Raw genomic sequence first — 26,848 nt, forward strand, 5'->3', positions numbered from 1 at the left:
AAAGGAGCATCAAGCTCATCACCGTGCACTTTCCTGCTCTGTGTTGTCATTGACACACTGTAGCTAGGCTTCCATTGGAGATTTTAATGCAAATATTCTAATGTCTGCATAAAACAATATGCACATTTTCATCAAACTGAATTTTTGCAGATAAAAGACTGTGCGTGATGATGTAGTGCATATGAAAATACCTTTTGTTGTTGAATTCCCAGGTACCGAATGAAAAATACAAGTTAAATGGGTCTCCATTGCATTTTTAACTGTACTTATGGATTTGTCACAAAAGCTTTAGCGTTTATGTAGAAAATGTGCCCAGATCTGGTCTGCTGCCTGCACTCTAGCCAACAGCTCACACATACAGTGCAGATAGGCAACCTACGTTGAGATTATTATGGATAAGAGCAATATTATTTGTATTTGTCAAACTGCAGCCAAGCATCGATCATCATGTCACCAGACTAAGACCCTGAATATTTATTGGAAAGGAGCATCAAGCTCATCACCGTGCACTTTCACCACCCTGTGAAGTACACCATCATTTATTTCATCTAATAATCTAATCTCATAAACTCCACATTGACTTCTGTATTATGGTTATTATGTCAATATTTGCTCATAAATACATTTCCATCCCAATTTCTCACGTAATTAATGTTACAGACACAAAAAGATGTTGAACAAACAAATTGTCTGTCGGCAATTATAACATTGTACCAGCCTTTTTCATGTTTCCATCAGCCCGGATGTGACTTTTTTCACGAGTCATGTAATTGATCTGAATGAAATAGGTTGACTGAAACAAAGGTTTGTGTCACGTTTCTTTTGTCTTAGTAGCCTCTATATGTCCTGCAGTTCCTACCTTCACCGGTCATATTCTGGGGGTCTGTACTCCCGAAGTTGTTGACTGTTTTTGTACTTGCCAGTTAGGTAGCAGTTCTCAGCTGTTAGCAGCCAATGACTAGCGGTTTCGCTGTGACGATAAAAACGTATGACAACCATATTTATTCAGATTCATTACCAAATTACTTAATGTAACAAATCAAACATTAAACCTCATAAATAATTCATGGGAATTCATGGTAGCCCCGTAAACATTTTTTTTTAGATCAGGCATTTATTTGAAACAGGCGTTAATTTGCTGAAATGTGTCCTGATGACCAGCTATTAAAAGGGCCAGGCGGCTATTTGAGACTCTTCGTTCAAAGTTTTACGGGAAACATCATTTTAATAAGAGTTTGATTCCCACTTGACAAGTGACTGTGTGAATTTCCATTCATCAAGGATTTGCTGATGGATAGGTTTGATTGGTTAACACTGTTGAGCAGATCTCATTGTCTCTCGCTTTTTCTAAGTGCATACAGCAGAAACTCTTGTTGTGAAATATGCATTTTTCTGATTTTCTCCATGAACTGGTTTCAGGCAGGATAAACACATGTCCTGTTTAGAGATGGTGAGACAGGGAGTACAGTGTATTAAGTTATCGTCATTTTGCAACCCTAGATACAGTTGAAGTCGGAAGTTTACATACACTTGGGTTGGAGTCATTAAAACTCCCTTTACAACCACTACGCAAATATCTTGTTAACAAACTATAGTTTTGGCAAGTCAGTTAGGACATCTACTTTGTGCATGACACAAGTAATTTTTCCGAAAATTGTTTACAGACAGATTATTTCACTTATAATTCAATGTATCACAATTCCAGTGGGACAGAAGTTTACATACACTAAGTTGAAAATTATGTCATGGCTTTAGAAGCTTCTGATAGGCTAATTTACATAATTTGAGTCAATTGGAGGTGTACCTGTGGATGTACTTCACAGCCTACTTTCAAACTCAGTGCTTATTTGCTTGACATGATGGGAAAATCAAAAGAAATCAGCCAAGACCTCAGAAGAAAAAATGGTATACCTCCACAAGTCTGGTTAATCCTTGGGAGCAATTTCCATACGCCTGAAGGTACCATGTTCATCTGTACAAACAGCAGTACGCAAGGATAAACACCATGGGACCACGCAGCCGTCATTCCGCTCAGGAAGGAGACGTACTTTGGTGCGAAAAGGTCATATTAATCCCAGAACAACAGCAAAGGACCTTGTGAAGATGGAGGAAACAAATGCAAAAGTATCTATATCCACAGTAAAACAGGTCCTATATCGACATAACCTGAAAGGCCGCTCAGCAAGGAAGAAGCCACTGCTCCAAAACCGCCATAAAAAACAGACTACGGTTTGCAACTGCACGTGGGGACAAAGATCAGACTCTTTGGAGAAATGTCCTCTGGTCTGATGAAACAAAAATAGAACTGTTTGGCCATAATGACCATCGTTATGTTTGGAGGAAAAAGGGGGAGGCTTGCAAGCCGAAGAGCACCATCCCAACCGTGAAGCACGGGGATTGCAGCATCATGTTGTGGGGGAGCTTTGCTGCAGGAGGGACTGGTGCACTTCACAAAATAGATGGCATCATGAGGAGAGACAATTAGGTGGATATATTGAAGCAACATCTCAAGACATCAGTCAGGAAGTTAAAGCTTGGTCGCAAATGGGTCTTCCAAATGGACAATGACCCCAAGCACACTTCCAAAGTTGTGGCAAAATGGTTTAAGGACAACAAAGTCAAGGTATTGACTTGGCCATCACAAAGCCCTGACCTCAATCCTATAGAAAATGTGTGGGCAGAACTAAAAAAGTGTGTGAGAGCAAGGAGGCCTACAAAACCTGATTCAGTTACATCAACTCTGTCAGGTGGAATGGGACAAAATGTTAAATGACTGAAAACAATGAATGTCCTCTGAATTTCATCTAATGTTTAATGACTGAAAACAATGAATGTCCTCTGAATTTCATCTCATGTTAAATGACTGAAAACAATGAATGTCCTCTGAATTTCATCTCATGTTTAATGACTGAAAACAATGAATGTCCTCTGAATTTCATCTCATGTTAAATGACTGAAAACAATGAATGTCCTCTGAATTTCATCTCATGTTTAACGACTGAAAACAATGAATGTCCTCTGAATTTCATCTCATGTTAAATGACTGAAAACAATGAATGTCCTCTGAATTTCATCTCATGTTAAATGACTGAAAACAATGAATGTCCTCTGAATTTCATCTCATGTTTATTGACTGAAAACAATGAATGTCCTCTGAATTTCATCTCATGTTTAATGACTGAAAACAATGTATGACCTCTATGAATTTCATCTCATGTTTAATGACTGAAAACAATGAATGTCCTCTGAATTTCATCTCGTGTTTTTGTTATGTTTGGAAAGAGGAAAGAAAGAGTTCTGACTCTTATTGCAGTTGTAGCTTTGGCAAGAACAACTCCTCAGGGAGAGGGGCGAGGTGTGTGTGTGTGTGGGCGGGGGGGAGATCCAGTTTGTTGTTGATAAGCAGGACAGATAATAGGCAGCTGAACAAGAGAATATACAAACAACATTTTATTACAATTCTATCCAAACAAATGTTTCATGAAATCACACACTTTAAAAAATCTTGTCTTCCTGACTGTCATTTTTTTAATTAATTTTTTAAAACCTGAAGTGTCCTTTCTCATTCATTCAAACAGATAATAAGATATGCCATTTTAGCCAAAGCGACTTGAGTAGATACATTTTTGTATGGGTGGCCCCAGCGGGAATCGAACCCACTGCCCTTGCCGTTGCAAGCACCATTTTTAAAAAGGCGGTGACGGTTTGTTGATAGGCAAGATGACCTTGACCTACCCAATACCTGGTTGGACTGGTGGTCACTACCTAACCCCTGGGAGAGGTGCTGGTGTCTGCTGAATCACCACAGTGAATGTCTTGGTGGAGTAGACCTTTTTGCCAAACTGATCTGTCTTCTCCTAGTTCTCCCTAACTGTCTTAGTGTCGACGACCTCACTCCACTCTGGGGCTATCTTCACTTCGAGTACGCTGACCTGATGTTTCTGATTGAGAGGGCTTCTGCTACAAGGGCTACCAGAAGGGCGACACTTCAGGCTGAGCTGACAGGCTGAGCACAGTGGAGGCTGCAGGGAGGACTTTTGTCTGGCTGCAGAACCCTTCTGTCTGTCTGCAGACTCCTGTTGTCTGTCTGCAGACTCCTGTTGTCTGTGTTCTGACTCCTGCTTGGCTGCAGACTCCTGTTGTCTGGCTGCAGAACCCTTCTGTCTGTCTGCAGACTCCTGTTGTCTGGCTGCAGAACCCTTCTGTCTGTCTGCAGACTCCTGTTGTCTGGCTGCAGAACCCTTCTGTATGTCTGCAGACTCCTGTTGTCTGTCTTCTGACTCCTGCTTGGCTGCAGACTCCTGTTGTCTGGCTGCAGAACCCTTCTGTCTGTCTGCAGACTCCTGTTGTCTGTCTTCTGACTCCTGCTTGGTTGCAGACTGGATGGAGATGAAGGAGGATGGAGGACTGCTCTGGGACTTAATGACAGGTCCCTCATCAGCTGGCAGACCTGGGTCTATTTGTGTCTTAGTGGTAGGGCTGTCCTTTCCCGGAGCCGTCTTAGCTCTGCTGCTGGAGCCGGTACTGATAGTGCTGATGTTGCTAGTGGAGCCTTGGGTCTGGGCTGCTGTCCCCTTTAGGGACTCCTTAAACAGGCCAGACAGAACAGCGATATCAGAGTCTGACTTAAGAGTGGACACAGAGTACAAAGCCTTCTTAACGGCCACTTCTATGTCCATCAGTCTGGCTAAAGTCTGCTCCTTCAGGTTCATGATCTCCTCACTTGCTCTCTCCAGATTTCCGAACACAAGAGCCATGGAGGACATTGAGGTCTCAGTATCATCTTTCAGCGTCTCTGATCTCTTGACTTCTGAGATCTTCTGTTCCACCTTGGTCTGTTGTTGTTGTTTACGTTGTCTCTTGTCTCTTGGGGCAACGACCCAATCAGGTATATTCTCAAAAATGTTCCTGAGGGCCCTGACGTCCACCTGGCTGGTGTCTTCCTCCACCTCCTCCACCCAGGTCAAGATCTCTTTCAGCTCCTTCTGCTTCCTCAGGTTGTCAAAGATCTCCATGGCCATGGTCACGTTACCCCTCATGATCTTATCCATGTGGACCGACAGCCTCTGGCCACGCTCATCCTCTGTCTCTGCTTCCATCTCCGCTTTCTTCTCCCTCATTACCACTGTGTTTTCCTTCTCTTCTTTCTGGATGTTGTTCTCTGGTTTACTGCATGGTTGAGGCTGAGAAGGGTCACTGGCTTGCTGTCCCACAGCAGTGTGTGTAACTGTGAGAGAGGTGTGTTTCTGGTTCTCTTCACTCTGGGTCATCTTCACTTGTTTAGGTTTCACAGGGGCTTTACTCTTCCCTCCAAAGTTCTGAAGTGCTGCTTGAAACCCTATGAAGTCCTCATTGACCTTCTCTTTGTCCTTTAGGGCCCCCTGGGGTCCCTGTCCCTGCTCTGTAGGAGTCCTTTCCTGTGATGACTTAGTGTTGCTCTCCTCCACTGGAACCAAGGTAAAACTAGTCTGTCTCTGAGGGATGAGCTCAGACCCTTGAACTTCCTGGTTTAATGTCATTTCCTCATTGAGTTGGGTTGCATCACCAGTGTGTTGGGTGGCCTCGGCAGCCCCAGTATCAGCTGTTCCTACTGAGCTCCCAGCTGGCCTCTCAGATACGTACCTACTCTGGTGTGCCTCTGGAACACTATCTGTCTGTTGTAAGCCTCTGCAAAGGGCATCTGCGTAGGACTTTGGTTTGATAGTGAATGTTTGGGGAGGTTGCTCTTCTTTTGATTGACTTTTAGTTGATTTCTTTGATTCCTTTGATTTGGTTGATTCTTTTGATTGAGTTTTGGTTGATTCTTTCTGTTGACATTTAGTTGATTCTTTTGTTTGACTTTTGTTTGACTCTTTTGTTTGACTTTTGGTTGACTCTTTCGGTTGAGTACTGTTAGTACTAGCAATACTAGAAATACTACTAGTAGTTCTTATAGAAATGGTGTGGCTGTCACTGATATGTACCTCTGTCTCTGTTGACTGACTAGCTGTTCTTCCTGTCATCTGACCTGGTTTAAGAGGAACTGCTGGTTTCGGCAGAAGACCTGGTTTAGGAGGAACTGCTGGTTTCGGCAGAAGACCAGGTTTTGGGCCAACAGGTCTTTTCTTTTTCTTTGAGGGAGCTAGAGATTGAGAGCAAGTCTGAGATTCATGTTTCAAAGTGGAGGCTGTAGCTAGTTTATTTGTGGTTTGGTCTGGGCTGGGGGGTTTTGCAGTTGCTACTCTCAGCTCCTTGGTGGCCACCTGTTCTCCTTCACTCATCGCTACTGAAGAGAATGGTTGAGCTTCAGTCAGAAATCCAGTCTTTAATTCAGTGTGTTTTGGAACATTACTCATATCAGGTTTCTTCTTTTGGCTTTGAAATGTAGATTTCCCAGAGTTCCTGTATATCATGGCAGCCTTGAAGTCTCCTTGGCTGACGTTAACGCCGCTAGTCTTCTCTAAAGAATGAAGCGCTGCCTGTAGATTACCTCTCAGTACCTCCTCCTTCTCCTCTTCCTCCTCCTCTGTTGTAGCACTCTGTAAAGACTTCATGGCAGCTTTTAAGTGTCCTCTCTGGACCACCTCAGTGCCCTCTTGGACCTCCACACTCAAGGCTTCTGCATTTTGTAGTTCTTCAGAAGACGTAGCAGCACAGCTAGCCTCTTCGGTCTTGAGGCGGCAGGGTGTAGGTTCATGTTCTGAGGTGATAGAGGAGTGGGATGTGGAGATCTTTATAACAGAATTACAGCTTGTCTCTTCCTTCTGCACAGAGGTCTGCTGGACATCTACTACAATGTCACTGCTCTTCACAGAGATGGCTTGTCCTTCACTCATCACTACTGAAGGGGCTGGTTGAGCTTCAGTCAGAGTCCCAGTCTTTACTTCACCGTGTTGGGGAGCATACCTCACAATAGTCTTCTTCTTATGGCTTCCTTTCTGAGATTTTGGAGATTTCCTGCAGATCATGGCAGCCTCGAAGTCTCCTTGGCTGACATTAACGCCACTAGTCTTCTCCAGAGATTGGAGCGCTGCCTGTACATTACCTCTCACTACCTCCTCCTCCTCCTCCTGGTGCTGCTCTGTGGATGTCTGGGACATGGAGGTCTTTATAACAGAATCAGAGCACGTCTCTATCTTCTCCACAGAGGTGTGCTGGTCCTGTACTATTGCTTTAGAAGTCTTCTCTGCCTTAGTCTCATTCTGTTGGGCACAGCTCTGGTTGGCTAAGAAGATTTTCTTAAGGACTATATCCGGATCATTCTGCTCCACCTGATCCTCTGGTTGTTGTTGTTGATTATGTATCTTTGGCTCCGTGGAGACACCTGTTACAACATCAGTCCAAAGTGGGAGTTCCTTCTCATCTGGCTGGACCTGCAAGGTTTTCAGATACTCCAGATCTCCCTTTTCAATGCAGCTCCTGAATAACTTGACATTCCCCATGACATTGACCTCAGGTTTGTAAGTGGCTGGGGCTGAGTGGTCCTGACTGGTGGCCAAGAGACAGCTGATGGTTGACTTCACATCGCCTCTCCTTACTTCACCAGTCTCAGTTTTAATCTCATCGCCTGCAGCAATGTCTAGGACGTTGGTCTCCATCCTCTGTTCCTGTGGGGGGTAGTACCTCTCCACCTCTCCTTCAGAATCGTTGTACAGGGAGTAAACGGTGACCTCAGTCTGTCCCTGACCGTCCTCCTGTATAACTACTCCTTTCCTCAGAGAGCTGTCCTGACTGAGGATGTCCTCAATGAGCTGGACAACGTTAGCTGTTCTGAACTCTTTATCTTGGTTTGAAGCCAGACGCACCTGATGGAAAGGTACCATCACCATGGTAACCTCCACGTTCCTCTTCGCGTCCTCCTTCAGGTAAACCACCTGAGGCTTAAGGGTTGCCCGGGGTAACAGCTGGAGTATAAAATTCTTAACCCTGCCCTCAGCCACCTTTTCCTGTTCTATCTCTGGTCTCAGACCGGGGGTCAGCCTGTACCTAGCCTTCTGACCACTTCCTGTCTCGCTAGCCTTGATGATGGATCCGTGGGAGTGGAGGGCGTTGAAGTGATAGAGAGAGTTCAATGTCTCATTGATGCTCTCTGCCACCATCTCCATCTCCTCTCTGTTATGGTGGTTAATCAGGTCGAACAGAGTGGACTCAAACAATTGAGCTCTGTTCCTTACGTTAGCCACTAACTCTAACATGTCCTCCTGGACCCTTCTGTCAGGAGCTAGGTCGCCTGGGAGTGAACTAGTGTTCTGGGGCTTTGGTTCCTGCATATGTGATGGTTTTCCAGTTGTATTTATTGCTTGGTTTTCAAGCAGAGAAGTACACGGATACTTTGGAATTCTTGGACTAGTTTCAACATCTGCGTTTGAAACACACTGTGACTTTCTCTCAAAGACTTGTTTGACTGTGGAGAACCCTTCATGCTGTGGCTGAACCTCAGTGTCTGCACTATTAACACCGACACCCAGTACTTCTCCCTCAGACTGAGAACTCACATCAAGATTTTTAAAACAAATTTGGCTTTTGATCACTTTCTGATCTGTCTTACTGCTTCTTGTCTCAAACACTTGTTTTCTCTCCTGAACAGCTCCCCTCTCATCCTCTGACACGATAACCTTGTTCAGGGTCACATCCTCCTGGTTGGCCCTCAGGGTGTCGACTTGCTGGCTCTCAAACAGCCTCCTAGCAGACTGGACGTCCAACCTGACCATCTCCTCCTCCTCACACTCAGTAAGTTCCCCATGAATAGCATCAGTCCTCTCCACCTGGTCTGTGGTTTCTTTAACCCTCTCCTCCTGAAGGTTCTGCTTATACCATGGCAGTTCAAACAAGGCTGATGTTCTCTTCACGTCTCCCCAAACACCAACATCAGCCCCAACTCTATTCCCGGCCCCCTCCGCGATGTGCATTTTGGAAGTGTGGGGATCCACAGTATTGCTCTGTACACAGTTCTCAAATATCAACCGCCTGGACAGGACCTCTCCCTCGTATCCGGTCTCGCCAGCTATCGGCTGTGTTTCTAAACACAGCACTTCAGCCAGCTCCTGATCCACCACCCCATCTAGGCTTTCCAGGCTCCTCAGCTCCGGGTGGGTGTGCTTCAGGAGCCTCCGCAGCTCAACTTTCTGTCGCTGTTGGTACAATGCTGACAATGCCTCTTTGGAAGGAAGAGTGGGTGAGGCGATGGATGGCTGGGTGGATGTTCTCACAGTGGGTCCTGCCTCTTGGTGAAGTCTGGATGGACCAGGTTGAAGAAGACCATCTTTCCTCTGTTGGCTAACCTCTGCCATCTTAGATGGAAAGCAAAAGGGGATATTGTTGTCATTGTCTCCATTGAGGGAAGTACCAATTCAAAGAAAACCATGCACAGCGAGGACAGCCATGCTTGAAGGGATTTATACATTACCATTGGTCAGGTTGCAAACAGCTTTCCATAAACCAAGTTGCATTCTACATTTGACTCATTTAGCAGACGCTCTTATCCAGAGTGACATTCAAGGCCACATTGACAGATCTTTCACCTAGGGGATTCGAACCAGCAACCTTTAGATTACTGACCCTTAACCGCTAGGCTACCTGCTGCCCATTCTATTAGCTGAACTCCAAATATTCTATAAGCTCAACTCCAAAAATGATGTTTGCTGAACTCACAACATTTTGTTAGCTTAACTCCAGAACAATGTGTTTGCTGAACTCCAAAACAATCCGTGCCATAAGTCACAGTCCTCGGAGAAAGGAGACATGTCCACATTCTTCAATGTTTGTATTGTTATGGTTATATTGCCACGTTATCCCTTGAATAACAGCAACAACAAGAACAACATCCACAACAACCCACTGTTAACTGCAAGCCAAACAAACAATCCTTGTAAAACACACCTTGCACTTTGCCAACTCTGGGAGTTTATGAACACAGCTCCAGTTTCCTCTGCCTACCTTGGATTGTTTCCCTCCTCTCTTGGTTGGAGAGGATGGATCTTGAGCCTGCAGGAAAAGGATCATTATATCAGGTCAGACAACCAAGAGAATTCTCTTTGGTTATAGTCACAGCCGTGTATATTCCCCCTCAAGCAGATACCACGACGGCTCTCAAGGAACTACACGGGACTTTATGCAAACTGGAAACCACATATCCTGAGGCCGCATTAACTGTAGCTAGGGATTTTAACAAAGCTAATTTGAGGAAAACGCTACTGAAGCTCTTTCAATACATTGACTGTAGTCCTTGCTTAGGAAAAACACTAGACCACTGCTACTCACCTTTTTGAGATGCTTACAAGGCCCTCCCCCACCCTCCCTTTGGCAAATCAGATCATGACTCCATTTTGTTCCTCCCTTCCTATAGGCAGAAACTCAAACAGGAAGTACCCGTGCTAAGGTCTATTCAACGCTGGTCTGACCAATCGAAATTCATAGTTCAAGATTGTTTTGATCACGCTGACAGATATGTTTTGGGTAGCCTTTGAGAATAACATTGACGTGTTCACAGACACAAAAGGCAATCAAACAGGCAAAACGTCAGGACAGAGTCAAAGTGGAGTCTCAATTCAACGACTCAGACATGAGATGTATGTGGCAGGGTCTACAGATAATCACAGATGACAAAGGGAAAACCAGCCACGTCGTGGACACCGACGTCTTGCTTCCGGACAAGCTCAACGCCTTCGGCCGCTTTGAGGATAACACTGTGCCAGTGATGCGGCCCTCTCCCAAGGACTGTGGGCTCTCATTCTCCGTGGCCGACGTGAGTAAGACATCTAAGCGTGTTAACCCTCTCAAGGCTGCCGGCCCAGATGGTATCCCTATCCGCGTCCTCAGAACATGCGCAGATCACCTGGTTAGAGTGTTTACGGACATATTAAATCTATCTCTATCCCAGTCTGCTGTCCCCACTTGATTCAAGATGTCTACCATTGTTCCTGTACCCAAGAAAGCAAAAGTAACTGAACTAAATGACTATCGCCCCGTAGCACTCACTTCTGACATCATAAAGTGCTTTGAGAGGCTAGTTAAGGATCATATCACTTCTACCTTACCTGACACCTTAGACCCACTTCAATTTGCATACCGCCCAAATAGATCCACAGATCTGCAGACTGCCCTAGCCCATCTGGACAAGAGGAATACCTATGTAAGAATGCTGTTCGTTGACTATAGCTCAGCCTTCAACACCATAGTACCCTCCAAGCTCATCAATAAGCTTGGGGCCCTTGGTCTGAACCCCGCCCTGTGCAACTGGGTCCTGGAATTCCTGACGGGCCACCCCCAGGTGGTGAAGGTAGGAAACAACATTTCCACTTCACTGACCCTCAACACTGGGGCCCCACAAGGGTGCGTGCTCAGCCCCCTCCTGTAGGCCCTGTTCACCCGTGACTGTGTGGCCACGCACACCTCCAACTCAATCATCAAGTTTGCAGACGACACAAAAGTAGTGGGCCTGATTACCAACAATGATGAGACAGCCTACAGGGAGGAGGTGAGGGCCCTGGCGGAGTGGTGCCATGAAAATAACCTCTGCCTTAACATCAACAAAACAAAGGAGATGATTGTGGACCTCAGGGAACAACAGATGGAGCACCCCCTGACCCACATTGACGGGACAGTAGTGGAGAAGGTGGAAAGCTTCAAGTTCCTCTGCGTACACATCACTGACAATCTGAAATGGTCCACCCACACAGACAGTGTGGTGAAGAAGGCGCAACAGTGCCTCTTCAACCTCAGGAGGCTGAAGAAATTTGGCTTGGCCCCTAAGACCCTCACAAACTTTTACAGATGTACAATTGAGAGCATCCTGTCGGGCTGTATCAACGTCTGGTATGCCAACTGCACTGCCATCAACAGCAGGGCTCTCCAGAGGGTGGTGAGGTCTTACCAACGCATCACCGGGGGCAAACTACCTGCCCTCCAGGACACCTACAGCACCCAATGTCACAGGACGTCCAAAAAGATTTGAAGGGCATCAACAACCCGAGACACGGCCTGTTCCCCCCGGCAACATCCAGAGGCGAGGTCAGTACAGGTGCATCAAAGCTGGGACAGAGAGACTGAAAAACAGCTTCTATCTCAAGGACATCAGACTGTTAATTAGCCATCACTAGCCGGCTTCCACCCAGTTACTCAACCCTGCACCTTAGAGGCTGCTGCTCTATATACATAGACATGGAATCACTGGCCACTTTAATAATGTTTACATACTGTTTTACTCATTTCATATGTATATACTGTATTCTATTCTACTGTATTTTAGTCTACGCCAACCCGACATTCCTCTTCCTAATATACTTATATATTTCTTAATTCCATTATTTTACTTTTAGATCTGTGTGTATTGATGTGAATTGTCAGATATTACTGCCCTGTTGGAGCTAGAAACACAAGCATTTAGTTAGATACTACTGCCCTGTTGGAGCTGGGAACACAAGCATTTAGTTATATATTACTGCACTGTTGGAGCTAGAAACACAAGCATTTAGTTATATACTACTGCCCTGTTGGAGCTAGGAACACAAGCATTTAGTTAGATATTACTGCACTGTTGGAGCTAGAAACACAAGCATTTAGTTATATACTACTGCACTGTTGGAGCTAGGAACACAAGCATTTAGTTATATATTACTGCACTGTTGGAGCTAGAAACACAAGCATTTAGTTATATACTACTGCCCTGTTGGAGCTAGGAACACAAGCATTTAGTTAGATACTACTGCACTGTTGGAGCTAGGAACACAAGCATTTAGTTAGATACTACTGCACTGTTGGAGCTAGGAACACAAGCATTTAGTTAGATACTACTGCACTGTTGGAGCTAGGAACACAAGCATTTAGTTAGATACTACTGCACTGTTGGAGCTAGGAACACAAGCATTTAGTTAGATACTACTGCACTGTTGGAGCTAGGAACACAAGCATTTAGTTAGATACTACTGCACTGTTGGAGCTAGGAACACAAGCATTTAGTTAGATACTACTGCACTGTTGGAGCTAGAAACACAAGCATTTAGTTAGATACTACTGCACTGTTGGAGCTAGGAACACAAGCATTTAGTTAGATACTACTGCACTGTTGGAGCTAGGAACACAAGCATTTAGTTAGATACTACTGCACTGTTGGAGCTAGGAACACAAGCATTTAGTTAGATACTACTGCACTGTTGGAGCTAGGAACACAAGCATTTAGTTAGATACTACTGCACTGTTGGAGCTAGAAACACAAGCATTTAGTTAGATACTACTGCACTGTTGGAGCTAGGAACACAAGCATTTAGTTAGATACTACTGCACTGTTGGAGCTAGGAACACAAGCATTTAGTTAGATACTACTGCACTGTTGGAGCTAGGAACACAAGCATTTAGTTAGATACTACTGCACTGTTGGAGCTAGGAACACAAGCATTTAGTTATATACTACTGCACTGTTGGAGCTAGGAACACAAGCATTTAGTTAGATACTACTGCACTGTTGGAGCTAGGAACACAAGCATTTAGTTAGATACTACTGCACTGTTGGAGCTAGAAACACAAGCATTTAGTTAGATACTACTGCACTGTTGGAGATAGGAACACAAGCATTTAGTTATATACTACTGCACTGTTGGAGCTAGGAACACAAGCATTTAGTTAGATACTACTGCACTGTTGGAGCTAGGAACACAAGCATTTAGTTATATACTACTGCCCTGTTGGAGCTAGAAACACAAGCATTTAGTTATATACTACTGCACTGTTGGAGCTAGGAACACAAGCATTTAGTTAGATACTACTGCACTGTTGGAGCTAGGAACACAAGCATTTAGTTAGATACTACTGCACTGTTGGAGCTAGGAACACAAGCATTTAGTTAGATACTACTGCACTGTTGGAGCTAGGAACACAAGCATTTAGTTAGATACTACTGCACTGTTGGAGCTAGGAACACCAGCATTTAGTTAGATATTACTGCACTGTTGGAGCTAGAAACACAAGCATTTAGTTAGATACTACTGCACTGTTGGAGATAGGAACACAAGCATTTAGTTATATACTACTGCACTGTTGGAGCTAGGAACACAAGCATTTAGTTAGATACTACTGCACTGTTGGAGCTAGAAACACAAGCATTTAGTTAGATACTACTGCACTGTTGGAGATAGGAACACAAGCATTTAGTTATATACTACTGCACTGTTGGAGCTAGGAACACAAGCATTTAGTTAGATACTACTGCACTGTTGGAGCTAGGAACACAAGCATTTAGTTATATACTACTGCCCTGTTGGAGCTAGAAACACAAGCATTTAGTTATATACTACTGCCCTGTTGGAGCTAGAAACACAAGCATTTAGTTATATACTACTGCCCTGTTGGAGCTAGAAACACAAGCATTTAGTTATATACTACTGCCCTGTTGGAGCTAGAAACACAAGCATTTAGTTATATACTACTGCCCTGTTGGAGCTAGGAACACAAGCATTTAGTTATATACTACTGCCCTGTTGGAGCTAGGAACACAAGCATTTAGTTAGATACTACTGCACTGTTGGAGCTAGGAACACAAGCATTTAGTTAGATACTACTGCACTGTTGGAGCTAGGAACACAAGCATTTAGTTAGATACTACTGCACTGTTGGAGCTAGGAACACAAGCATTTAGTTAGATACTACTGCACTGTTGGAGCTAGGAACACAAGCATTTTGCTACACCAGCAATAACATCTGCTAAATATGTGTATGTGACCAATAATGTTTCATTTGATTTAGACCATCATAATAACATCTAAATAGAACATCAGACCATCATATTAACATCTAAACAGAACATCAGACCATCATAATAACATCTAAACAGAACATCAGACCATCATATTAACATCTAAACAGAACATCAGACCATCATAATAACATCTAAACAGAACATCAGACCATCATATTAACATCTAAACAGAACATCAGACCATCATAATAACATCTAAACAGAACATCAGACCATCATATTAACATCTAAACAGAACATCAGACCATCATAATAACATCTAAACAGAACATCAGACCATCATAATAACATCTAAATAGAACATCAGACCATCATTATAACATCTAAATAGAACATCAGACCATCATATTAACATCTAAACAGAACATCAGACCATCATATTAACATCTAAACAGAACATCAGACCATCATAATAACATCTAAATAGAACATCAGACCATCATATTAACATCTAAACAGAACATCAGACCATCATAATAACATCTAAATAGAACATCAGACCATCATATTAACATCTAAACAGAACATCAGACCATCATTATAACATCTAAACAGAACATCAGACCATCATAATAACATCTAAATAGAACATCAGACCATCATATTAACATCTAAACAGAACATCAGACCATCATTATAACATCTAAACAGAACATCAGACCATCATTATAACATCTAAACAGAACATCAGACCATCATATCTAAACAGAACATCAGACCATCATTATAACATCTAAACAGAACATCAGACCATCATTATAACATCTAAACAGAACATCAGACCATCATATTAACATCTAAATAGAACATCAGACCATCATATTAACATCTAAACAGAACATCAGACCATCATTATAACATCTAAACAGAACATCAGACCATCATTATAACATCTAAACAGAACATCAGACCATCATATTAACATCTAAACAGAACATCAGACCATCATAATAACATCTAAACAGAACATCAGACCATCATATTAACATCTAAACAGAACATCAGAACATCATAATAACATCTAAACAGAACATCAGACCATCATATTAACATCTAAACAGAACATCAGACCATCATATTAACATCTAAACAGAACATCAGACCATCATATTAACATCTAAACAGAACATCAGACCATCATTATAACATCTAAACAGAACATCAGACCATCATATTAACATCTAAACAGAACATCAGACCATCATATTAACATCTAAACAGAACATCAGACCACCATATTAACATCTAAACAGAACATCAGACCATCATATTAACATCTAAATAGAACATCAGACCATCATATTAACATCTAAACAGAACATCAGACCATCATATTAACATCTAAACAGAACATCAGACCATCATATTAACATCTAAACAGAACATCAGACCATCATAATAACATCTAAACAGAACATCAGACCATCATATTAACATCTAAACAGAACATCAGACCATCATAATAACATCTAAACAGAACATCAGACCATCATAATAACATCTAAACAGAACATCAGACCATCATAATAACATCTAAACAGAACATCAGACCATCATATTAACATCTAAACAGAACATCAGACCATCATAATAACATCTAAACAGAACATCAGACCATCATAATAACATCTAAATAGAACATCAGACCATCATAATAACATCTAAACAGAACATCAGACCATCATATCTAAACAGAGTATATAGGATTTTTAGAAACATTTTGTTGCAGAGGAAATACATGCAATATTCAGTGCGGCACCCTCTGTACCTAGTTGACATTCTGGGGAAAATGTCCCCGTCTTAGCCAATCATAATAACTTCTAAATAGAGATTAGCACCTGTTCTGAAACTATAGTGAACAATTACAGGCCCTCATTCCATATGTCAACTATTTGAGTTTTATTACTGTATAGTTGAAGTCAGAAGTTTACAGACACCTTATCAAAATAAATTTAAACTCTGTTTTTCACAATTCCTGACATTTAATCCTAGTGAAAATTCCCTGTCTTAGGTCAGTTAGGATCACCACATTTTAAGAATGTGAAATATCAGAATAAAAGTAGAGAGAGTGATTTATTTCCGCTTTTATCTCTTTCATCACATTCCCAGTGGGTCAGAAGTTTACATACACTCAATTAGTATTTGGTAGCATTGCCTTAAAATAGTTTCAAACGTTTCGGGTAGCCTTCTACCTGCTTCCCACAATTTTGGCCCATTCCTCCTGACAGAGCTGGTGTAACTATGTCAAATGGTGTAACTGAGTCAGGTTTGTAAGCCTCCTTGCACGCACACGCTTTTTCAGTTATCCCTACAAATGTTCTATGGGATTAAGGTCAGGGCTTTGTGACGGCAACTCCAATATCTTGACGCTGTTGTCCTTAAGCAAATTTGCCACAACTTTGGAAGTTTGCTTGGGGTCATTGTCCATTAACTTCCTGACTGATGTCTTGAGATGTTGCTTCAATATTTCCACATAATTTTCCTACCTCATGATGCCATCTATTTTGTGAAGTGCACCAGTCCCTCTTGCAGCAAAACACCCCACAACATGATGCTGCCATCCCCGTGCTTCACGGTTGGGATGGTGTTCTTCGGCTTGCAAGCCTCCCCCTTTTTCCTCCAAACATAACGATGGTCATTATGGCCAAACAGTTCTATTTTTGTTTCATCAGACCAGAGGACATTTCTCCAAAAAGTACGATCTTTGTCCCCATGTGCAGTTGCAAACCGTAGTCTGGCTTTTTTTTGGCGGTTTCGGAACAGTGGTTTCTTCCTTGCTGAGCGGCCTTTCAGGTTATGTCGATATAGGACTCGTTTTACTGTGGATATAGATACCTTTGTACCAGTTTCCCCCAGCATCTTCACAAGGTCCTTTGTTGTTGTTCTGGGATTGATTTGCACTTTTCACACCAAAGTACGTTAATCTCTAGGAGACAGAACGTGTCTCCTTCCTGAGTGAAATAATCTGTTTGTCAACAAATGTTGGAAAAATGACTTGTGCCATGCACAAAGTAGATATTCTAACCGACTTGCCAAAACTAGTTTGTTAACAAGAAATGTATGGAGTGAAAAAATGAGTTTTAATGACTCCAACCTAGGTGCATGTAAACTTCCAACCTCAACTGCATGTATAAATTGGAGGCTAAAAGCTGAGGTGCATTATACAGCACATAAAAACACAGAGAAACAGGAAGTCAGGAAGTAGCAGTCTGTCTTTAGGAGCATTGAGCAGCCATCAAATCCAGTGGGAATGAAACCCACAACAGTATTGTTTGGCGTTTCTAGGGCCATGCTCTTATCCACTGAACCACACAGGACCACATGACAATAGTTATAATTTCTCTGTCAGTAGTCATTACACCGTAATACACTCACTGAGCTGTTCTGTAACAGCTGTCTGTTCTAAATGTACCACTGGGTGAGTGGGAGGACACTGAACGCCTCTGACACAAATACCGATACAGAAGCAGACCAAGGGCCTTGTGATTCACACAGCAGAATCTATAGAAGAATCAGGGCCTTGTGATTCACACAGCAGAATCTATAGAAGAATCAGGGCCTTGTGATTCACACAGCAGAATCTATAGAAGAATCAGGGCCTTGTGATTCACACAGCAGAATCTATAGAAGAATCAGGGCCTTGTGATTCACACAGCAGAATCTATAGAAGAATCAGGGCCTTGTGATTCATACAGCAGAATCCATAGAAGAATCAGGGCCTTGTGATTCACACAGCAGAATCTATAGACGAATCAGGGCCTTGTGATTCACAGGGCAGAATCCATAGAAGAATCAGGGCCTTGTGATTCACACAGCAGAATCTATAGAAGAATCAGGGCCTTGTGATTCACACAGCAGAATCTATAGAAGAATCAGGGCCTTGTGATTCACACAGCAGAATCTATAGAAGAATCAGGGCCTTGTGATTCACACAGCAGAATCCATAGAAGAATCAGGGCCTTGTGATTCACACAGCAGAATCTATAGATGAATCAGGGCCTTGTGATTCACAGGGCAGAATCCATAGAAGAATCAGGGCCTTGTGATTCACACAGCAGAATCTATAGAAGAATCTGGGCCTTGTGATTCACACAGCAGAATCTATAGAAGAATCAGGGCCTTGTGATTCACACAGCAGAATCTATAGAAGAATCAGGGCTGTGTGATTCACACAGCAGAATCTATAGAAGAATCAGGGCCTCGTGATTCACACAGCAGAATATATAGAAGAATCAGGGCCTTGTGATTCACAAAGCAGAATATATAGAAGAATCAGTGCCTTGTGATTCACCGTAGAACCTATAGAAGAATCAGGGCCTTGTGATTCCCCGTAGAAGCTACAGAAGAATCAGGGCCTTGTGATTCACCGTATAAACTATAGAACAATCAGGGCCTTGTGATTCACTGTAGAACCTATAGAACAATCAGGGCCTTGTGATTCACTGTAGAACCTATAGAACAATCAGGGCCTTGTGATTCACCGTATAAACTATAGAAGAATCAGGGCCTTGTAATTCACGGTATAAACTATAGAAGAATCAGGGCCTAGTGATTCCCTGTAGAACACACCCCTGCCCACATGTACACACCCCTGCACACATATACACACCCCTGCCCACATATACACACCCCTGCCCACATATACACACCCCTGCACACATGTACACACCCCTGCCCACATATACACACCCCTGCCCACATGTACACACCCCTGCACACATATACACACCCCTGCCCACATATACACACCCCTGCCCACATGCACACACCCCTGCCCACATGCACACACCCCTGCCCACATGCACACACCCCTGCCCACATATACACACCCCTGCCCACATATACAAACCCCTGCCCACATATACACACCCCTGCCCACATATACACACCCCTGCCCACATGCACACACCCCTGCCCACATGCACACACCCCTGCCCACATGTACACACCCCTGCCCACATATACACACCCCTGCCCACATATACACACCCCTGCCCACATATACACACACCCCTGCCCACATATACACACCCCTGCCCACATATACACACCCCTGCCCACATATGCACACCCCTGCCCACATATACACACCCCTGCCCACATATATACACACCCCTGCCCACATGCACACACCCCTGCCCACATGTACACAAACAAACCTATACATGCTCAATTCCATCTTCACCAAAAATGAATCCACATGATTATCCTTCATGTTAAACACGCCACATACTCACAGGGGTAAACTGCTCTCAATCCCTTGTTCCTGACTGTCCTCTGTCCTCTGGGTTTGAAAGTTGAAGGTATGAATGTAACTGCTGCTACTGTCTCTATCTCGCTATAGGACTGGTATCTGAGAGGTTAGCTTTAAATGGTTAGTCTCTCTCTCTGTCTCGCTATAGGACTGGTATCTGAAATGTTAGCTTTAAGTGGTTAGTCTCTCTCCCTCTGTCTCTGTCTGTCTCTCTCTGTCTCTGTTTGTCTCTGTCTGTCTCTATGTCTCTGTCTGTCTCTATGTCTCTCTGTCTCTATGTCTCTCTGTCTCTGTCTCTCTCTCTCTCTCTCTGTCTCTCTCTCTGCACCTCTTGCTCTCTCTATATATAAATCTCTCTCTCTCTCCACCTCTTGCTCTCTCATATATAAATCTCTCTCTCTGTCACTGTGTATTCCTGCCTGCTCCAGTGACAGCTGAGCATGTCATCCCAACACTTCCACACTGGAAGAAGGATCTGGTTCCAGGGTCTATTTCTGTCTTTCAGGGCGACTGGCCTAGTATTCTCCCCCCTTCTCCCTCCCCTTCCTCCACTGACCGCCAGCACTATTCCCACACACACTAGCCTGAGTCAATCACAGGCTGGCCCTGTCCACCACAGTGACAGAGCTATCCCCTCTCCTCCTCCTCCCTTCTCCTCCCTGCCCCTCACTTTACCAGTCAGGGTTTTATTTTGGCCTCATGTCCCAGCATAGGACCGCCCAATCTGTGATGTCAGCAGTGTTTACAAGACAGTGAGCCTCAGGTCGTGGTTCATAGGAACACTGTGACCCAAGAGTTTCAAATCAAATCATATTTTTATTTGTCACATACACATGGTTAGCCAATGTTAATGCGAGCGTAGCGAAATGCTTGTGCTTCTAGTTTCGACAATGCAGTAATAACCAACAAGTAATCTAACCTAACAATTCCACAACTACTACCTTATACACACAAGTGTAAAGGGATAAAGAATATGTACATAAAGTTATATGAATGAGTGATGGTACAGAACAGCATAGGCTAGATGCAGTAGATGGTATCGAGTACAGTATATACAGTGGGGCAAAAAAGTATTTAGTCAGCCACCAATTGTGCAGGTTCTCCCACTTAACAAGATGAGAGAGGCCTGTAATTTTAATCATAGGTACATTTCAACTATGACAGACAAAATGAGGGGGAAAAATCCAGAAAATCACATTGTAGGGTTTTTAATGAATGTATTATTTATTTTTATTTATTTTTATTTCACCTTTATTTAACCAGGTAGGCTAGTTGAGAACAAGTTCTCATTTACAACTGCGACCTGGCCAAGATAAAGCATAGCAGTGTGAACAGACAACACAGAGTTACACATGGAGTAAACAATTAACAGGTCAATAACACAGTAGAAAAAAAAGAGAGTCTATATACATTGTGTGCAAAAGGCATGAGGAGGTAGGCGAATAATTACAATAAAAGTCTCCAACTTCAGCAATTTTTGCAATTCGTTCCAGTCACAGGCAGCAGAGAACTGGAACGAAAGGTGGCCAAATGAGGTGTTGGCTTTAGGGATGATCAGTATGATACACCTGCTGGAGTGCGTGCTACGGGTGGGTGTTGCCATCGTGACCAGTGTACTGAGATAAGGCGGAGCTTTACCTGGCATGGACTTGTAGATGACCTGGAGCCAGTGGGTCTGGCGACGAATATGTAGCGAGGGCCAGCCGACTAGAGCATACAGGTCGCAGTGGTGGGTGGTATAAGGTGCTTTAGTAACAAAACGGATGGCACTGTGAGAAACTGCATCCAGTTTGCTGAGTAGAGTATTGGAAGCTATTTTGTAGATGACATCGCCAAAGTCGAGGATCGGTAGGATAGTCAGTTTTACTAGGGTTGGCAGCGTGAATGAAGGAGGCTTTTTTGCGGAATAGAAAGCCGACTCTAGATTTGATTTTAGATTGGAGATGTTTGATATGAGTCTGGAAGGAGGATTTACAGTCTAGCCAGACAGCTAGGTACTTATAGATGTCCACATATTCTAGGTCGGAACCATCCAGGGTGGTGATGCTAGTCGGGCATGCGGGTGCAGGCACGAACGGATGAAAAGCATGCATTTGGTTTTACTAGCGTTTGAGAGCAGTTGGAGGCCATGGAAGGAGTGTTGTATGGCATTGAAATTCGTTTGGAGGTTAGATAGCACAGTGTCCAAGGACGGGCCGGAAGTATACAGAATAGTGTCGTCTGCGTAGAGGTGGATCAGGGAATCGCCCGCAGCAAGAGCAACATCATTGATATATACAGAGAAAAGAGTCGGCCCGAGAATTGAACCCTGTGGCACCCCCATAGAGACTGCCAGAGGACCGGTCAGCATGCCCTCCGATTTGACACACTGAACTCTGTCTGCAAAGTAGATGGTGAACCAGGCAAGGCAGTCATCAGAAAAACCGAGGCTACTGAGTCTGCCGATAAGAATGTGGTGATTGACAGAGTCGAAAGCCTTGGCAAGGTCGATGAAGACGGCTGCACAGTACTGTCTTTTATCGATGGTGGTTATGATATCGTTTAGTACCTTGAGCGTGGCTGAGGTGCAACCGTGACCGGCTCGGAAATCAGATTGCACAGCGGAGAAGGTACGGTGGGATTCGAGATGGTCAGTGACCTGTTTGTTGACTTGACTTTCGAAGACCTTAGATAGGCAGGGCAGGATGGATATAGGTCTGTAACAGTTTGGGTCCAGGGTGTCTCCCCCTTTGAAGAGGGGGATGACTGAGGCAGCTTTCCAATCCTTGGGGACCTCAGACGATATGAAAGAGAGGTTGAACAGGCTGGTAACTTTTTGGAGTTAGAGCTACAGGATGCAAATTTCTGCCTGAAGAAGCTGGCCTTTGCTTTCTTGACTGACTGCGTGTATTGGTTCCTGACTTCCCTGAACAGTTGCATATCGCGGGGACTATTCGATGCTATTGCAGTCTGCCACAGGATGTTTTTGTGCTGGTCGAGGGCAGTCAGGTCTGGAGTGAACTTAGCAAATTATGGTGGAAAATAAGTATTTGGTCACCTACAAACAAGCAAGATTTCTGGCTCTCACAGACCTATAACTTCTTCTTTAAGAGGCTCCTCTGTCCTCCACTCGTTACCTCTATTAATGGCACCTGTTTGAACTTGTTATCAGTATAAAAGACACCTGTCCACAACCTCAAACAGTCACACTCCAAACTCAAACCTCTCAGGTCTGTGAGAGCCAGAAATCTTGTTTGTTTGTAGGTGACCAAATACTTATTTTGCACCATAATTTGCAAATAAATTCATAAAAAATACTACAGTGCAGTGCCCTCCTTGGTGGTCTCCTCTCAAAGACTTGATTAATGCAATGCCCTCCTTGGTGGTCTCCTCTCAAATACTTGATTAATGCAATGCCCTCCTTGGTGGTCTCCTCTCAAAGACTTGATTAATGCAATGCCCTCCTTGGTGGTCTCCTCTCAAAGACTTGATTAATGCAATGCCCTCCTTGGTGGTCTCCTCTCAAAGACTTGATTAATGCAATGCCCTCCTTGGTGGTCTCCTATCAAATACTTGATTAATGCAATGCCCTCCTTGGTGGTCTCCTCTCAAAGACTTGATTAATGCAATGCCCTCCTTGATGGTCTCCTCTCAAAGACTTGATTAATGCAATGCCCTCCTTGGTGGTCTCCTCTCAAAGACTTGCCCTCTATCTTTAAGTCTGAATCACTTTTTCAAACTGTCTTTCCCTTAATGTGATCTATATTGTGTTGTCTGTTTTTGGTCTTTTACCTTAGTTTCCAGTTCTTTGTTCTGTCCTCTCATCTTTTATTATTTACTTTAGTTTCCAGTTATATTGTTGTTGTTCTTCTTCTTATTATCTGATGCAGTAAAGGTTGACTGTGGACTGCGGTGGGGGTGTGTATGACCTAAATACGGTATATAATCTTGCACATTGATGATGAAATGTCATCACATAATATGATTTGATGACTAGGACAGTACTGTTGTTACTCACCATTCGGAGATGCTGTAGGGATCCCGTGTGGCTCATTTGGTAGAGTGTGCAGCATGTCCAGGTGTTGGTCCAGGTGCAGCATATCCATGTGTTGGTCCAGGTGCAGCATATCCAGGTGTTGGTCCATGTGTTGGTCCAGGTGCAGCATATCCATGTGTTGGTCCAGGTGCAGCATATCCAGGTGTTGGTCCAGGTGTTGGTCCAGGTGCAGCATATCCAGGTGTTGGTCCATGTGTTGGTCCAATGGCTGTTTATTCCAGATGGACAACACTGCTTTCAGCAGCAATACTCATTGGCTTAATGGCTGTTTATTCCAGATGGACAACACTGCTTTCAGCAGCAATACTCATTGGCTTAATGGCTGTTTATTCCAGATGGACAACACTGCTTTCAGCAGCAATACTCATTGGCTTAATGGCTGTTTATTCCAGATGGACAACACTGCTTTCAGCAGCAATAGTTAATGGCTTAATGGCTACGGGACACAGACGGAAAAAAAGTGGTGTTGTGAACGATGAACGATGCTTTGTTGTGAAATAGGAAGCCAATTCTAGATTTAACTTTGGATTGGAGATGTTTGATATGGGTCTGGAAGGAGAGTTTACAGTCTAACCAGACACCTAAGTATTTGTAGTTGTCCACGTATTCTAAGTCAGAGCCGTCCAGAGTAGTGATGTTGGACAGGCGGGTAGGTGCAGGTAGCGATCGGTTGAAGAGCATGCATTTAGTTTTACTTGTATTTAAGAGCAATTGGAGGCCACGGAAGGAGAGTTGTATGGCATTGAAGCTTGCCATGGTACTCCATGTATATAGCCATGTTATTACCTGGTACTCCATGTATATAGCCATGTTATTACCTGGTACTCCATGTATATAGCCATGTTATTACCTGGTACTCCATGTATATAACCATGTTATTACCTGGTACTCCCTGTATATAGCAATGTTATTACCTGGTACTCCATGTATATAGCCATGTTATTACCTGGTACTCCATGTATATAGCCATGTTATTACCTGGTACTCCATGTATATAACCATGTTATTACCTGGTACTCCCTGTATATAGCCATGTTATTACCTGGTACTCCATGTATATAGCCATGTTATTACCTGGTACTCCATGTATATAGCCATGTTATTACCTGGTACTCCATGTATATAGCCATGTTATTACCTGGTACTCCAAGTATATAGCCATGTTATTACGTGGTACTCCATGTATATAGCCATGTTATTACCTGGTACTCCATGTATATAACCATGTTATTACCTGGTACTCCATGTATATAACCATGTTATTACCTGGTACTCCATGTATATAACCATGTTATTACCTGGTACTCCCTGTATATAGCCATGTTATTACCTGGTACTCCATGTATATAGCCATGTTATTACCTGGTACTCCATGTATATAGTCGTGTTATTACCTGGTACTCCCTGTATATAGCCATGTTATTACCTGGTACTCCCTGTATATAGTCGTGTTATTACCTGGTACTCCCTGTATATAGTCGTGTTATTACCTGGTACTCCATGTATATAGTCATGTTATTACCTGGTACTCCCTGTATATAGCCATGTTATTACCTGGTACTTCCTGAATATAGCCATGTTATTACCTGGTACTCCCTGTATATAGCCATGTTATTACCTGGTACTCCTGCACATTGATTCTGTACTGCTACTACTACATACTACTACTACATATTACTACTACTACTACTACTACTATTACTACTATATACTACTACTACTATTACTAATACAACTGCTACTACATACTACTACTATTACTACTACTACTATATACTACTACTACTATCACTACTACTATTATTACTACTACTACTACAACTACTATTATTACTACTACTACTACTACTACTACTACTACTACTACTACTACTACTACTACTATTGATACTACTACTACTATTATTATTATTACTACAACCACTACTACTATTATTACTACTACAACTACTACTACTACTATTATTATTACTACTACAACTACTACTACTACATACTACAAGTACTATTATTACTATTACAACTACTACTACTACTATATACTACTACTATTACTACTACTACAATTAACATTACGTTTTCGAATGACATCCCCAAGAGGTAAAATATATAGTGAAAACAATAGTGGTCCTAAAACGGAACCTTGAGGAACACCGAAATTCAATCTCACTGATGTTTTAGGGCTCTATTCAATCTAGATCACTGAAGTTTGTGTGATGGAAATGTTAAGGTAATTTCCAATTGAGGCTACAGCGTGTACATTTCAGTCTGCTGTTCTCTTTATCTCTCAGACGACCATGTGTCTTTTCCATACACCTACTAGTCTTACAAACAGTGAGAAACTGTCAGAACAAAAACACATATTTACATGATACATTTTTAATATCAGAATAAACAAGGAAACACAAATTATAACACCATAACGACCTGAGAGCAAGTTAAGGTCTCCAGTAGGTCGAAGACAATATGCTCAAGGACATCAACATTCCAACCAAGACCGTGAGGTAACCAATCAGAAGCCGGCTTGTGAGAGACTGAGAGATAGCAGGTTAGCTAACAGTGTGCTCAGATCTAACATGGTCGGTGGGGCTGGAGAGGAGAGTCAGGCTGCAGACAGTGTAGTGCATCCCATAAGGCACCCTGTTCCCTATAGCAGTATCACCTCCGGTAACCCCAGCAGGACACCTTTTTAATGTGGACAAGCTCACCTGATTCAATTAGTAAACTAATCAAGTGTGGTTGTCCGGGGCAACAACAACAGTGTGTGATGTTGGGGTACTGGAGGAGTTGGGAAAGACTGGCCTACATGGTTCTGGTCAAAATAACTGAC

General features: G+C 43.1%; 1 protein-coding gene across 2 annotated transcripts; it reads right to left on the bottom strand.

The window, feature by feature from the left end:
* Positions 1-3,109: 3,109 nt before the first annotated feature.
* On the bottom strand, positions 3,110-20,299 carry LOC109880065 (xin actin-binding repeat-containing protein 1-like). Of its 2 annotated transcripts, none has more exons than XM_031796929.1 (3): positions 19,966-20,299; positions 9,859-9,963; positions 3,110-9,269 (listed from the first exon to the last, which is right to left on the bottom strand). In XM_031796929.1, exon 3 carries the CDS (start codon positions 9,267-9,269, stop codon positions 3,858-3,860), a length of 5,412 nt encoding a protein of 1,803 aa, XP_031652789.1. In that variant the 5' UTR covers positions 9,859-9,963; positions 19,966-20,299; the 3' UTR covers positions 3,110-3,857. The 2 variants fall into 2 exon arrangements, with proteins under 2 accessions (XP_031652789.1, XP_031652790.1); XM_031796930.1 differs by having other exon boundaries at positions 9,916-9,963; positions 19,966-20,245.
* Positions 20,300-26,848: the final 6,549 nt, after the last annotated feature.

The sequence above is a fragment of the Oncorhynchus kisutch genome, linkage group LG18, assembly GCF_002021735.2.
Source record: "Oncorhynchus kisutch isolate 150728-3 linkage group LG18, Okis_V2, whole genome shotgun sequence".
NCBI lineage: Eukaryota > Metazoa > Chordata > Actinopteri > Salmoniformes > Salmonidae > Oncorhynchus > Oncorhynchus kisutch.